The 12,348-nt window shown below is 40.9% G+C and overlaps 1 protein-coding gene across 3 annotated transcripts in view; it reads right to left on the bottom strand.

Annotated features, from left to right (window-relative positions):
• Positions 1 to 10,047, bottom strand: part of gfra1a (gdnf family receptor alpha 1a) — a 101,287-nt gene extending 91,240 nt beyond the window's left edge. The window contains exons 1-3 of one of the 3 annotated variants that reach the window (XM_036959637.1): positions 9,621 to 10,047; positions 8,663 to 8,965; positions 6,966 to 7,049 (exon numbers count right to left, since the gene is read on the bottom strand). In XM_036959637.1, the coding sequence (XP_036815532.1) occupies positions 6,966 to 7,049; positions 8,663 to 8,965; positions 9,621 to 9,660 (427 nt within the window). In that variant the 5' untranslated portion in view covers positions 9,661 to 10,047. 3 annotated transcript variants of the gene reach the window in all.
• Between the last annotated feature and the right edge of the window lie 2,301 nt (positions 10,048 to 12,348).

Below are 12,348 nucleotides of genomic sequence, written 5' to 3'. Positions count from 1 at the left end.
TGATGCAAACAATTAAATTGATAGAACTCACAATCTTTCTCCAAAATTAAAGCTGATCTACCACTAAAAACAAAACATTAAATCATGATTAAAAGAGTCACAGACACACAGACAAACCCTCTTGGAAAAAAACAAACAAACAGCTAAAAAGGGTTAAACATCTACATGTACACTATATATACAAAAGTATGTTGACACCCCTTCAAATTAGTGGATTTGGCTATTTCAGCTACACAGGTGTATAAAATTGAGCACACAGTCATGACATCTTCATAGAAAAACATTGGCAGTAGAGTGGCCTTACTGAATTACTGACTGACTTTCAACGTGGCACTGTCATAGGATGCCACCTTTCCAACTGTCAGTTCGTCAAATTTCTCCCCTGCTAGAGCTGCCCCGGTAAACTGTAATTGCTGTTATTGTGAAGTGGAGAAGCAACAACGGCTCAACGTCTAGAAGCAACAACGGCTCAGCCGCCAAGTGGTAGGCCACACAAACTCACACAACGAGATCGCCGAGTGTTGAAGAATGTAGCGCGTAGATATCGTCTGTCCTCAGTTGCAACACTCACTACCGAGTTCCAAACTGCCTCTGGAAGCAATGTCAGCAGAACGACTGTTTGCCGAGAGCTTCATGAAATGGGTTTCCAGCCACACACAAGCTTAAGATCATGCACAATGCCAAGTGCTGGCTGGAGTGGTGTAAAGCTTGCCGCCATTGGACTGGAGCAGTGGAAACGCGTTTTCTGGAGTGATGAATCACGCTTCCCCAGCTGGCAGTCTGACGGATGGATCTGGGTTTGGTGGATGACAGGAGAATGCTACCTGCCGAATGCATAGTGCCAACTGTAAAGTTTGATGGAGGAGGAATAATGGTCTGGGGCTGTTTTTCATAGTTCAGGCTAAGCCCCTTAGTTCCAGTTTAGGGAAATGTTAACGCTATAGCATATAATGACATTGTAGACTATTCTGTGCTTCCAACCTTGTGGCAACAGTTTGGGGAAGGCCCTTTCCTGTTTCAGCATGACAATGCCCCCGTGCACAAAGCGAGGTCCACACAGAAATGGTTTGTCGAGATCCGTGTGGAATAACTTGACTGACCTCAACCACATCGAACTCCTTTGGGATGAATTGGAATGCTGACTGTGAGCCAGGCTTAATCGCCCAACATCAGTGCCCGACCACACTAATGTTCTTGTGGTTGAATGGAAGCAAGTCCCTGCAGAAATGTTCCGACATCTAGTGGAAAGCATTCCCAGAAGTGTGGAGGCTGTGATAGCAGCAAAGGGGGGACCAACTCCATATTAATGCACGTGATTTTGGTATGAGATATTCATTGAGCAGGTGTCCATATACTTTTAGTAATGTACTGTATGTACTTAAATGTCTTGCCCATCCAAGAAAAGTATCCTATGATAGAGTATGTATGCCTTTGCATAATAATCAATTGAATCCTAACCAATGAAAAAATAAAATATTGTACCAAACAACTACAGTAGACCTTTTTTTTGTATGAAGCCAGTGAATATTTCATCAAACATGGTTACTCACTACATCTATCTGACTTTATACTGACACCTCACTGTTTGCAGTATGGATAATTGGCATGCATCTGGGCAGAAAAGCAATAGATGTAGCTGGCACATGTGGCGCCCCTGCTGATTCGAGCTGTCAGGAGCGTTGATTAACTGTGATGAATCACTCTCCCACTTTATATCCAATCAGAAACCTCCCAGGAGGACTCCATTCTGGTCACCTTTAACTAAATTATTTTTTGGCTGCATAGAGCTAGCGGCAGGGACAAGGCTGCAACCTGATGCTGCTGTTAGCATTATTCTGCCATTAAGCTGCAGCTGTGAGAGTAATGTCTGGAACGGTGTCTGTGTATTAAGCAGCTAAAGCCCCTCGACCTGTGGCTAAATCTTCCGTGTGACTTGGAAGGACAGCTATGGACTTTCGGATGAAAGTCAAACAGACAGACAACAACAGACATCCAGGAAGTTAAGTGGTATTTGAAGGAGTATTAAAAATCTTTATTGAGATCTAATATTATAATCAGTCCCTACAGCAGCGTTCCCCAAACTAGGATTCACCTGATTTGGAAATAGGGTCGCAAGAGAAACTTGTCCTTGGTTTATAGAACCGAATCGTTAAGTCCATAACTTTCGGTCGCCACTAGATGCGGTTGTAAAAAACTGAGCGGTTTCTGTGGCTTTTTAACAGTTTCATCTACTGAAAGATAAGACTCTGAGGATCACATCCATGTCTTGTGTTTCCCTCTACAATGCCCACAAGGACTCATTAGAACAGAGTGGCCAAGACCAGGCACTTAATCAGACTGGGGGGAAAGGAACATTATCAATGATGATGTTCTTTTCTACACAGAAGGTCACACAAAATGATTGCCTGTGTATCTTTTGAACTTCCCAATACCTTTCTGATACATTTCAGTCACTTCAACAATTCTTTAAGATTGAAATATTGTCCAAAAATGCTGCCAGATGGATTTGTAATAGACTGTCATAGCCCCAATTAAACAAGTAAACATTGGCTTTTGATTACATCACATTCTTTACATGGTGGGGTCATGGTGCAAACATTTTTGGGAACCCCTGCCCTACATCTTCTAAGACGGACAATGAGAGTGGAGGAGTCAAGACAACCCTGTGGAGAGTCCCGACTCCTCCAGACCGATGTGCATTGTGGAACCGTATACCTGAGCTCCAGCAACATAGGGATTATCCTTTGATCCAGTCCAACAGAAGAGCTCGGGCGAAAAAACAAATCAATAGTTTTTTGTACTCACAGCCTCAGGTTTCTATTTTAACATGCCTGGCTATTGATTAGCTTTCAGATGAGAAGTCTCCCTACGACATTACACTCTAGGTGGATTTGGGAGTCTTTAGCGAAACAAAAAACCCTTGTAAAGTAGGAAGGAGGCAGCAAGGGAACGTTAACATAGAACCCCTATCTCAGTCAGTGCTCACTGAGGAGGCTGAGGCCACAACTCTAACAGATAAGAGTACAGCTGTACCCCAACATCAAAGGCCCAGGCTTGGCCTGTGATTGACACATCCTGACACAAACAGCCAGACGGGGGAAATGGAGCTGCTTTATCAAAGTAGCCATTTTAATGACATTTGTTTGTCAGGTGGCAGAGGGAATATTGATATGGAAATGCTACCATCAAAGACATCTCCTTTTTATATTCTCTTTCTCTCACACAAACATTTTCAGTTGGGGAAAGTACAGAGAGTCAAACACCAAAGCCATAACATTGAGAGTGGTTTTGGTTGGTTGGTGGAATCTAGGGTTGGAGCTGTCGTAATACTTCTCCCAACACATCAGAAAGTGCAGAGCTACTCTTAAGTCCAAACAACACAAATACTGTTCTCCCCCATTCCTCTCCCTCCTCTCACTCTACAAGAACCCAAGTGGCAGTCTGTCCTCATTCACCGCTGGACTCCGAGTTCATTATAAGAGTGACATTCCAACAGCAGTGAGCTGTGTTGACAGGCTCTCAGCATCGTGTCAGTATGGGGATTTCAGGTGCTGTGTGGTCCGTCTGCAAGGTTGGGACTACATGGGTTTTCACACATACACAGCTCAAAGACTTCAGAGAGAATCCTTTAAATGCTTTAAATGCCACTTTTGCATGTTTATGTGCTGACCTCATAATCATCATCATGATCTGTCATCAGCTTAAACCACAAAAACATAATGGGGAAAGGTCATCTACAGGTCTTAGAAAATAATGGAGTGATGTAGAAACTCATCTTTATTCATAGTAGCACTTCCCAGATTATTTGATGTCCTTCTCCTTTTTTCACCGCTACCTCATCATATAGGCAATTTCAGTCCAGCCAGCCCATGCTGCACAGAAGACTCTGTTTTACATTTTGTGTCACATTTTACCACGGGTTTCATTTTTCTTATTGGCGCACTGAACAGTAAATGACAATTGGCTGACATTTAAAAGGGGCTTTATCTACAGAGTGATTGTACCATAGCTATATCTCTGTGTCGATAAGCCAGACCATTTTGAAAATTTCTCCCATTTCCTCAGTTTAAAGCTACAGTACATCAACAACTCCTTTTGGTTTAGACTTTGAAAAGTCAACCTCCAATGTTATTCCACTCATACAGCAAACAAGCATTTTATTATTCTAGTTCTAAAAATCGAGGGGGGGGAAAATATTTACATTGGTCAGTATGAGAGGCTCCAGACCAGTGAGTGTTCAAGACTACGGTAATATGAAACTGTGCTGTGTATTCATCCATTTCCTCCACTGCTTGCCTCTTCAGCAGGGGCAAATGGTCTGGGAGTAATGCAAGTCCACTTGAATCTAGGAGAAATGGGCTCTCACTGCCTTCTCTATGCATCAGTGCATCACAAGATGGCAAACTGGTGGGCGGAAAAGGAACAATTTTATTGAATTCTCTTCCTCTATTCTCCATTACATTCTTGCTTACGCGCACACACATGCAAACGCACACAAAGGAATGCACAAAATTAATTAAATGATCTGGAACTTCATCCATGAGCAGGTGCACTGTGGTGAACTCTGCATGTAATTGAACGATGTGTGACTGTGTGAGTAAACCATTTACTTTCAAACATATTTAAAGAAGGGCACATCCCTTGAATGAGATGACTCACCATGTCTGTCTTATGACAGCAGTTGTGGCTTTTGTGACCATTGACACAGGAACTACTCCAAACTTAGTATGTTTCACCTATACCCTAGCCTGGCGCACAGGCAACAGCATGACACTTCTTGATATTGAGAAGCAATGAGCTCTGCAGACAGCGGAAGCCCAGAAGCATTCAATGAGCCATTTAATAGAGTGAAACAGACATCAATATAGGTAGTTCCCACTGAAAGAGACTTAGGGTTTCTATGATTTAACATTCAAACAGAAATGGAGGGGGGAAATAAACAAGATGCACCGCTTGTATCAAAAGAAGAAGTTGAAACATACAAAACTCAGCTCCAGCAAAGAAGCATGTTGTGGTCTCTGATGTTATACATTTGCAATCTGCAGATTTCATTCGTGTTTCAAGATTTTGTAACTTTTTTTGAGCTCATAGTATTCTCAATGTGAATTAAATGGCAAATGTAGATCACATCAAAATGAGATGATACGTTCTGTTCCTGGGATGTACACTCTACTGAAGTTTCTCATGTGGCAACTTCCACCACATTAAGAGACTGACTTACTCATACTTCAAAGTGACTCACCCTGACTCATCGCACAGCTAAAAGCATTCTATCTGCCTGGAGAAAATATTTGAAAATAATTAAATTAAACTTAAAACTGTGTGCTGTGCACAAACTTGTGTGTGTGTATGTGTGTGTGTATGTGTGTGTGTGTGTGTGTGTGTGTGTGTGTGTGTGTGTGTGTGTGTGTGTGTGTGTGTGTGTGTGTGTGTATGTATGTTCATACAATCACGCTCAGTGCTCTCCACATCCTCCTCACACATTTCTGCTGCTGTTCTAATACTATTCTATTATTTTATCTTAATAACAATTAAGGACACCCAGTGTTCTTTAAGGCAGCTGTGTACCTTATAAGCTTTACTGATATTGTTCCAGCTTTATGTCTGGTTTAGTCCTTCGGAGGCCTACAGTACCCAGAGTAGGTGGGAATAAGGACTGTAGGGCCTGGGGTTGTGTAGGAAAGATCAGGAATAAACCTCACTATAATCAGGAGGTTGCATAGGAGAATGCCCAGTGTCACTGGAGATTATTAGGCTCAGGTCCCAAGCAGGGGCCTATTACAGATTCATTACATCTCACAATGCCTCCCTTTGTTCCTTACTATGAATCAGTCGGCTGATCTATGAGTCCTCTAAGCCTTACTGAGACAGCCATGTTATAGGGCTGCCTGGGAGTAGGGGTTGTGAGAGGCACTGTGTTGACCTAAACCTCTTTGACACCTGTCCTGTCTCCCCTCTCACCCTTATTGTCTCCTTCTCACCCTGCCTGGCCCATAAATCTCTCATGATGAGGTAGAATGGATGATCTGTGAGACCTGTCGCTAAGAAAGAAATGTGCAACCGTCAATCAACATAAAGAGCTTTTCAAAAGGGAATAAGAAGCACCTTCAGATTCTGAGAGCTTTCTCATAAATCTCTCAGGTTCTGGTAGCTCAGAGCGGAAAATGTCTGGGGCTGTTAATATGAACTATGCTCCTAATATGAACTATGGTCCTAGGCGACAAATGGAGCATTGACGTTTGGCTGTATTCTAACTAACATATACAATGACTTATGAGCCATTTCCACTTTTCTGAAATTGGAGTCATTGTTCTGGAAACGTTATTTTGGATGTCTCTTATTTGCCCAAGCACTCTTCAAGTTTCTGCTGTTTATGTCTCTATCACAATTGATGACAAAATTGTCCCATTTCAATGTGCTTATTAAACTAATCTCAGACTCTCTTTTTCCCCATCACTAGCCACACAATATGCCGCCTCACGCGCACTGGATGGGAGTTCCTCATAACAAAGACCAAGGCAAAGTCAGAAAGGCCACTATAGCATCAATGGATAGCGCCTATGTGATCGAAAATAAGGGAGAATATTGCCATCTAGAGGCGGCTCATAAACGACCAATGCGCAGATCGAATTGTTGACAACGATGTGCGATTTAAACACAGGATGTACGATTTAAACACAGCCCAACAATCTATGCTCCAACTCCACACCACCACACTGTGTTGAGCTCTCATTGGACACTCAGAACTATAGATCTCCATGCAAGATCACTTACAATGGGCATGCATTTCATTGGGGCGAAATAGGGAAAGTGTGAGGATTGTAAAAATGTTTAAACACAATTCCACTAAGAACATGCACAGCCAGCATTTAATCTGTATACTTTCACAAAGAAGCCAGGCGTCCATCCATGAACTTCGTAATAAGTGGCACAATCTTAAACTCTTAATAAATCCATGTCCGTACCTGAAATAATGGGGGCCAGTCTGAACATGTCAGACAGCCGGCTATTCATGGTCTCGTAAGGGGAGTCCTCCAGGAAATCGTTCCCTGAAAGGAATAATGAAATACAATGTGATTTTTAACATACTCCTGCAGTCTTAATAGGCATGTAAATGTTGCAGACAAACAGATACACTGAGAAAAAAAACACAACATGTAAAGTGCTTTCTCTCAAATTTTGTATACAAATATGTTTACATCCCTATTAGTGAGCAATTCTCCTTTGCCAATATAATCCATCCATTAAACAGCATGATCATTACACAGGTGCACCTTGTGCTGGGGACAATAAAAGGCTTTTCTAAAATGTGCAGTTTTGTCACACAACACATTACCACAGATGTCTCAGATTTGAGGGACCATCTAATTGGCATGCTGACTGCAGGAATGTCCACCAGAGCTGTTGACAGATAATTGAATATTCTGAAACAAAGCTGAAAATGTTCCTGTTCTTCCATGGCTTGCATACTCACCAGACATGTCACCCATTGAGCATGTTTGGGATGCTCTGAATTTACATGAGTGTTCCAGTTCCCGCCAATATTCAGCAACTTCGCACAGCAATTGAAGAGGGGTGGAACAACATTCCACAGGCCACAGTCAACAGCCTGATCAACTCAATGCGAAGGAGATTTGTCGCGCTGCATGAGGCAAATGGTGGTCACACCAGATACTGACTGGTTTTCAGATCCACATCCCTACTATTCCCAGTTATGTGAAATCTATAGCTTAGGGCCTAATGAATGTATTTCAATTGACTGATTTCCCTATATGAATTGTAACTCAGTAAAATCTTTGAAATTGTTGCATGTTGCGTTTATATTTTTGTCCAGTATAGCTAGATAGAACGATTTCATTTAAAGAGCATGCACATGGGTTATTGTTTTCACTAAATGTTTGTGAGCTACCATGGGCTGTGTTTAGACACTAATTGATATTTTGACCTATCAGATCAGCTCTGAAAAAGATCTGATGTGAAAATATCTGATCTGATTGATCAAAAGACCAGTTGGTGAAAAAAATATCAGAATTGGGCTGCCTGTCTAACAGTTACCTTTACACAGACAGCCAAATTCCGATATTTTTTCCACTAATTGGTATTTTGATCAATCACATCAGATCTTTTCACATCAGATATTCTTCAGAACTGATTGGTAAAAGGACCAATTTGTGAAAAAAAGATCAGAATTGGTCTGCCTGTGTAAACACAGCCTAAAACAGCCATGCAAATACACATGGGATGGGTATCTGGGTCAGTCAATGTCCATGCTGCCCAACAACTCATTAGCCTACAGTTGATTAGGTATAGTGGTCAGTTGCACAACTGAGATCCCATTCTGCCCCACTGGCCCTGGGATTAAGCAGTACACTTTTTTTGTGTATGATCAACTCCAAGATAATGAGTGCAAAGTGCCTTTACACTCGATTTATTCCAAGAGATGTCTTAAGGATATTACCTTTCCCAGTATGCACTGGCGGGAAAGTGTACATACCTAATAATGTGGTGTTTTCTTACTGAATTGGTTTTTACTTTAGCAGTTTATACATTAGGCCTAATCATACAGCAGGTCTGGGATTTAAAAAATATATATTAATGTATAGACTTCTGACAATTATTGTGTGCTTGCTGTGTTATAGCCAACTGTAATGATAGTGCATACCTTGCAAAGTCTGATAGATTCCCCAATAGATGCGAAGGCAGTTCTTCTCTTTCTTCATGCCCCTTTTACACCTGCAGTTGTACAGGGGGCTCTGCTTGACTGCGTCTATGGCACTCCGACATTCGTCCTGCGCCTCCAGTCCAGCCACCATGCTAAAGTTTCTCTCCTTCCCCCCAGCAACGCACTGTCTCATTGTCCGATACTTGGTACTGCATCCTTGCTCCTTCATACACTGCTCACTCGCCTTGACACAATCGAGGCGGTTGGGACCAGAAAGAGCATTCTCCTGGGCATACAAAACATCTGTGGAGAGAATAAATAATTATAGGCTAATAATAATAATCATGTTTCTGTCGTGTATATGTTAAATATTGTAGACAATACGCGATTTGGTCTCAATAAATATTCAGAGATTAAACTAAATGAAAGCAGTTTTAGATATTGAAATATTGATTGTATTTTATTACGCAACTCCAAACAATTAAGGTGACATTAACAACAACACAAACATCTCATAGACTACTAGTCAAATACTAGCGTCCAATGCATTTCATAGCCTATCAATTTGTGCAACAAAAAATAAACAAGTAAAGGATAAGTAAAGTTATTAAATATGACGTACATGCTATTGCAACGTCGGCTGTAACAAGGGTAGGCCTATATAGGTTATGATAATGAATTGTCACGGTCTTTAGTTGTGTCTAGTTCAGAATTAGAACTCAATTCACTTCGATTAGTATACATGAGCTCGTAATTGACTTTTCACAAGTCTTTGGGCATGACACGCATTTGGATGGCCCATTTCGCTCCATAACGACCACCAATTTTGCTATTTATTTATCTCAGCTGGCCTCTAACTGATTATCATTGCCAATTTACAAATGTAGATTTTATACTGTATGTTTACACTAGGCATTTGCAGTGTATATTAGTCATAGGCCTTGAAACTAAAACTTACCTAAAAGAGGCAGAACGACATAAAGAGTGACGAAGATCATTGCGTATCTATCCGTGCGATGCCTTGTTACAATGGAATTGATAGAACGTCTAGAAAAAAAACTTCGTGCTTTTATTCCAATCTATTCAAATCCATTGAAAACATCGTGGCATGAGGTCCGATATTCGGAACACATCCAGCTGACTTCATGCGTAAAACATTCCAACCCAAAAGTACTCCAATTTTGCGGCAGGCAACCGAAACCATCAACCACAGAATGATTTTCTTTCCGTGTAAAAACTAAACAAAAGACAACGATAAAATATCATAAGGAGACAAAACGAACGGGCCAGAGTGCTCTCGGAACTCCAGCTCGTAGGATGCCCGCGTGTGTCTGAGCGCGCGATGATGCTGTGCTCAATAGTGCAGTGACCACAGCCTGGCAGCAGCAGCAGCAAGGCAGAGGAACTTCTGCATTTCAACGTGGATTTCGGTGATGACAATTAGATACATTTTGTTATTAAACTTTTTCAGGCACATTTTCTTTCTGCAGTTGGCATACAGTGTTGATGTGTGGATAAATAAATGCGAGTAAGCTATTGTCTGTGCGCAATAAATGAATTGCACACATTACACGAACTGTAGGCTTTTTTTGTACTCTATCCTAAAACAGTCTATGACACAATTTGCAATATTTGTTATTGTTGATTCTGAGCTCAATTTAATAAAAAATAACCTAGTGTATTGATTAATTTCTTAGGACTAGACTTCCCCACTAACATCTTCAATATTCCATTATTCTTGGGGTCACAGAGTTCATGGGTTCAACATGTAAACGTAAAAAATATGTTATGGGAATATCCCCAAGTCAAAACCAAAGCTGCTATCGCCGATCAAAACGCCACACTAATTTTAGCGAAAGTCAACCCCATGTGAACAGAGAATAGCTACATGCTCTACAATATTGCATTTCTTGGTGGACGTGTGCATTTTCTAACCAATTCGATGAAAGCCTGTGTTTGTTCCCTTTTCCACATTGAAAATCGAATCAGATCGTCTCGTATCAATGCTGCCGTATGCGCATGCATGATGCGCGTTCGCCACCTATATGGAGCATGGAAAGAAAAATGAGACGGAGCCTAAATTGTCTATATGCTGTGCTGCTCACAGGGCCAACCATACCCTAGGCATTCCATAATTGGAGAACAGTGTGGAGCCGTCAATGCAGCCAGTCAATCCACTGTTGACATCGAGTAGCCTATAAACTGGTGAGCATGGGTGAATATCGCCATCTGTTGGTTTAAAAAAAAGCCTCAATATGCACCAGATTATAAATAATGCCATCACTATGCCTAGCCCTAGACGTGGCTAATGTAAAATGAAACTAGGCTATTCAAATCAAGGCTATTCAAATAATTCAAATGGAGTGGTTTATGATCATTAAAATGTTAACATTTCATTAGGCCTATTAGGTTCATTTGACATACTTTTCCATATTAGATATTTTTAACTGTGGGCATTGAATAACAACGAGATAGGCATTCCATTAATAAGTGAGACATAATCCATGCCATATTGGACCAAATCAACCAACAATAAATGCTCCCCTCAACTTCACTATATCAACTGGACTGAATCCTTTAATACACAAATGGGAAGCTGAGAGACCAGAGCCATAAGCATTTATACAGATAGTGTGAAAGAATAGACAAGGTGTCTCAAGGCCAAGCGAGATGTCAGGAATTGGCACTGCCTGGACAACAGTCTTCAGGTGGAGTCAGGTGTTTTTACAGCAATGTAATAATGTTCAGCAGTTGACTCTAATATCTAGGCCTAAAAATGAATCCAGAAAAATAAGAAAAGCCTAGATCTGATACACTAATATGCAATTACATTAATAAATTAATAAGCATAGAAAAAAATGACTTAATCAACTCTTATGGCACAGAGACTGATTGACTGATTGATGAGGGGTTGGGTTAAATGCGGAAGACACATTTCAGTTGAATGCATTCAGTTTTACAACTGACGAGTTATCCCCCTTTCCCTTTGATGTCACCTAAATGATCTCACTAAAACGAGTAGGGAGAAACTAAACCACTGAGCCAAAATTGGCACCTCCAAACTGGGCTTTAATGGGCACCAATCAGGTGCGTTGCCTACCTTTAGGACCTGAAGTACAACATGCATAACTATTAACTGACGATGTAAACTGCTGAAAAAAGTTTCATAAACCAAATGATTGTCTGAGAGTAGACTAGGCTTAGATGATGGTTTAACAAACACAGAAGCGAACTAAGTGCTCATATGGCTATCTTCTTGTAGGCCTATTACTTACAAAGTGACATTGGGGATTTTGTAACAAATAGGCTATTAGGGTAATTCTACAGCACAATAGCAACATAAATTTGGTGAATGCATAAAGGGTAACATATGTAGGCCTAATGTGCAAAACCTCAAAGGTCAATGAAAGTCAAAATAATTGGCTTTTGCAATGGGAGCTTTCAAATTAGGCTTATAGTTTGTTCAGATAAAATGTAATCTGTGTCCTCCTTGAGCAAATTACAACCCAGCTAGCACATTTGGTTCCTTCGAAGTTGTGGGAACATACATTTCCTCACCATGTGTTTCCTGACCAGTAAAACTGAAAGTTTTTTTTAAATGTTCTGAGAACAGAAGTGATAAGTTCATCTGTTCTGGGAACGTTCATTTTTAGGTTGCAGAGAGGTACTGAGAAAGTTTTACTATG

This window comes from Oncorhynchus mykiss, chromosome 23 (genome assembly GCF_013265735.2).
Source record: "Oncorhynchus mykiss isolate Arlee chromosome 23, USDA_OmykA_1.1, whole genome shotgun sequence".
Taxonomy (NCBI): Eukaryota; Metazoa; Chordata; class Actinopteri; order Salmoniformes; family Salmonidae; genus Oncorhynchus; species Oncorhynchus mykiss.
The sequence above is the reverse complement of the archived record's forward strand: the minus strand, read 5'-3'. Positions and strand labels throughout refer to the sequence as shown.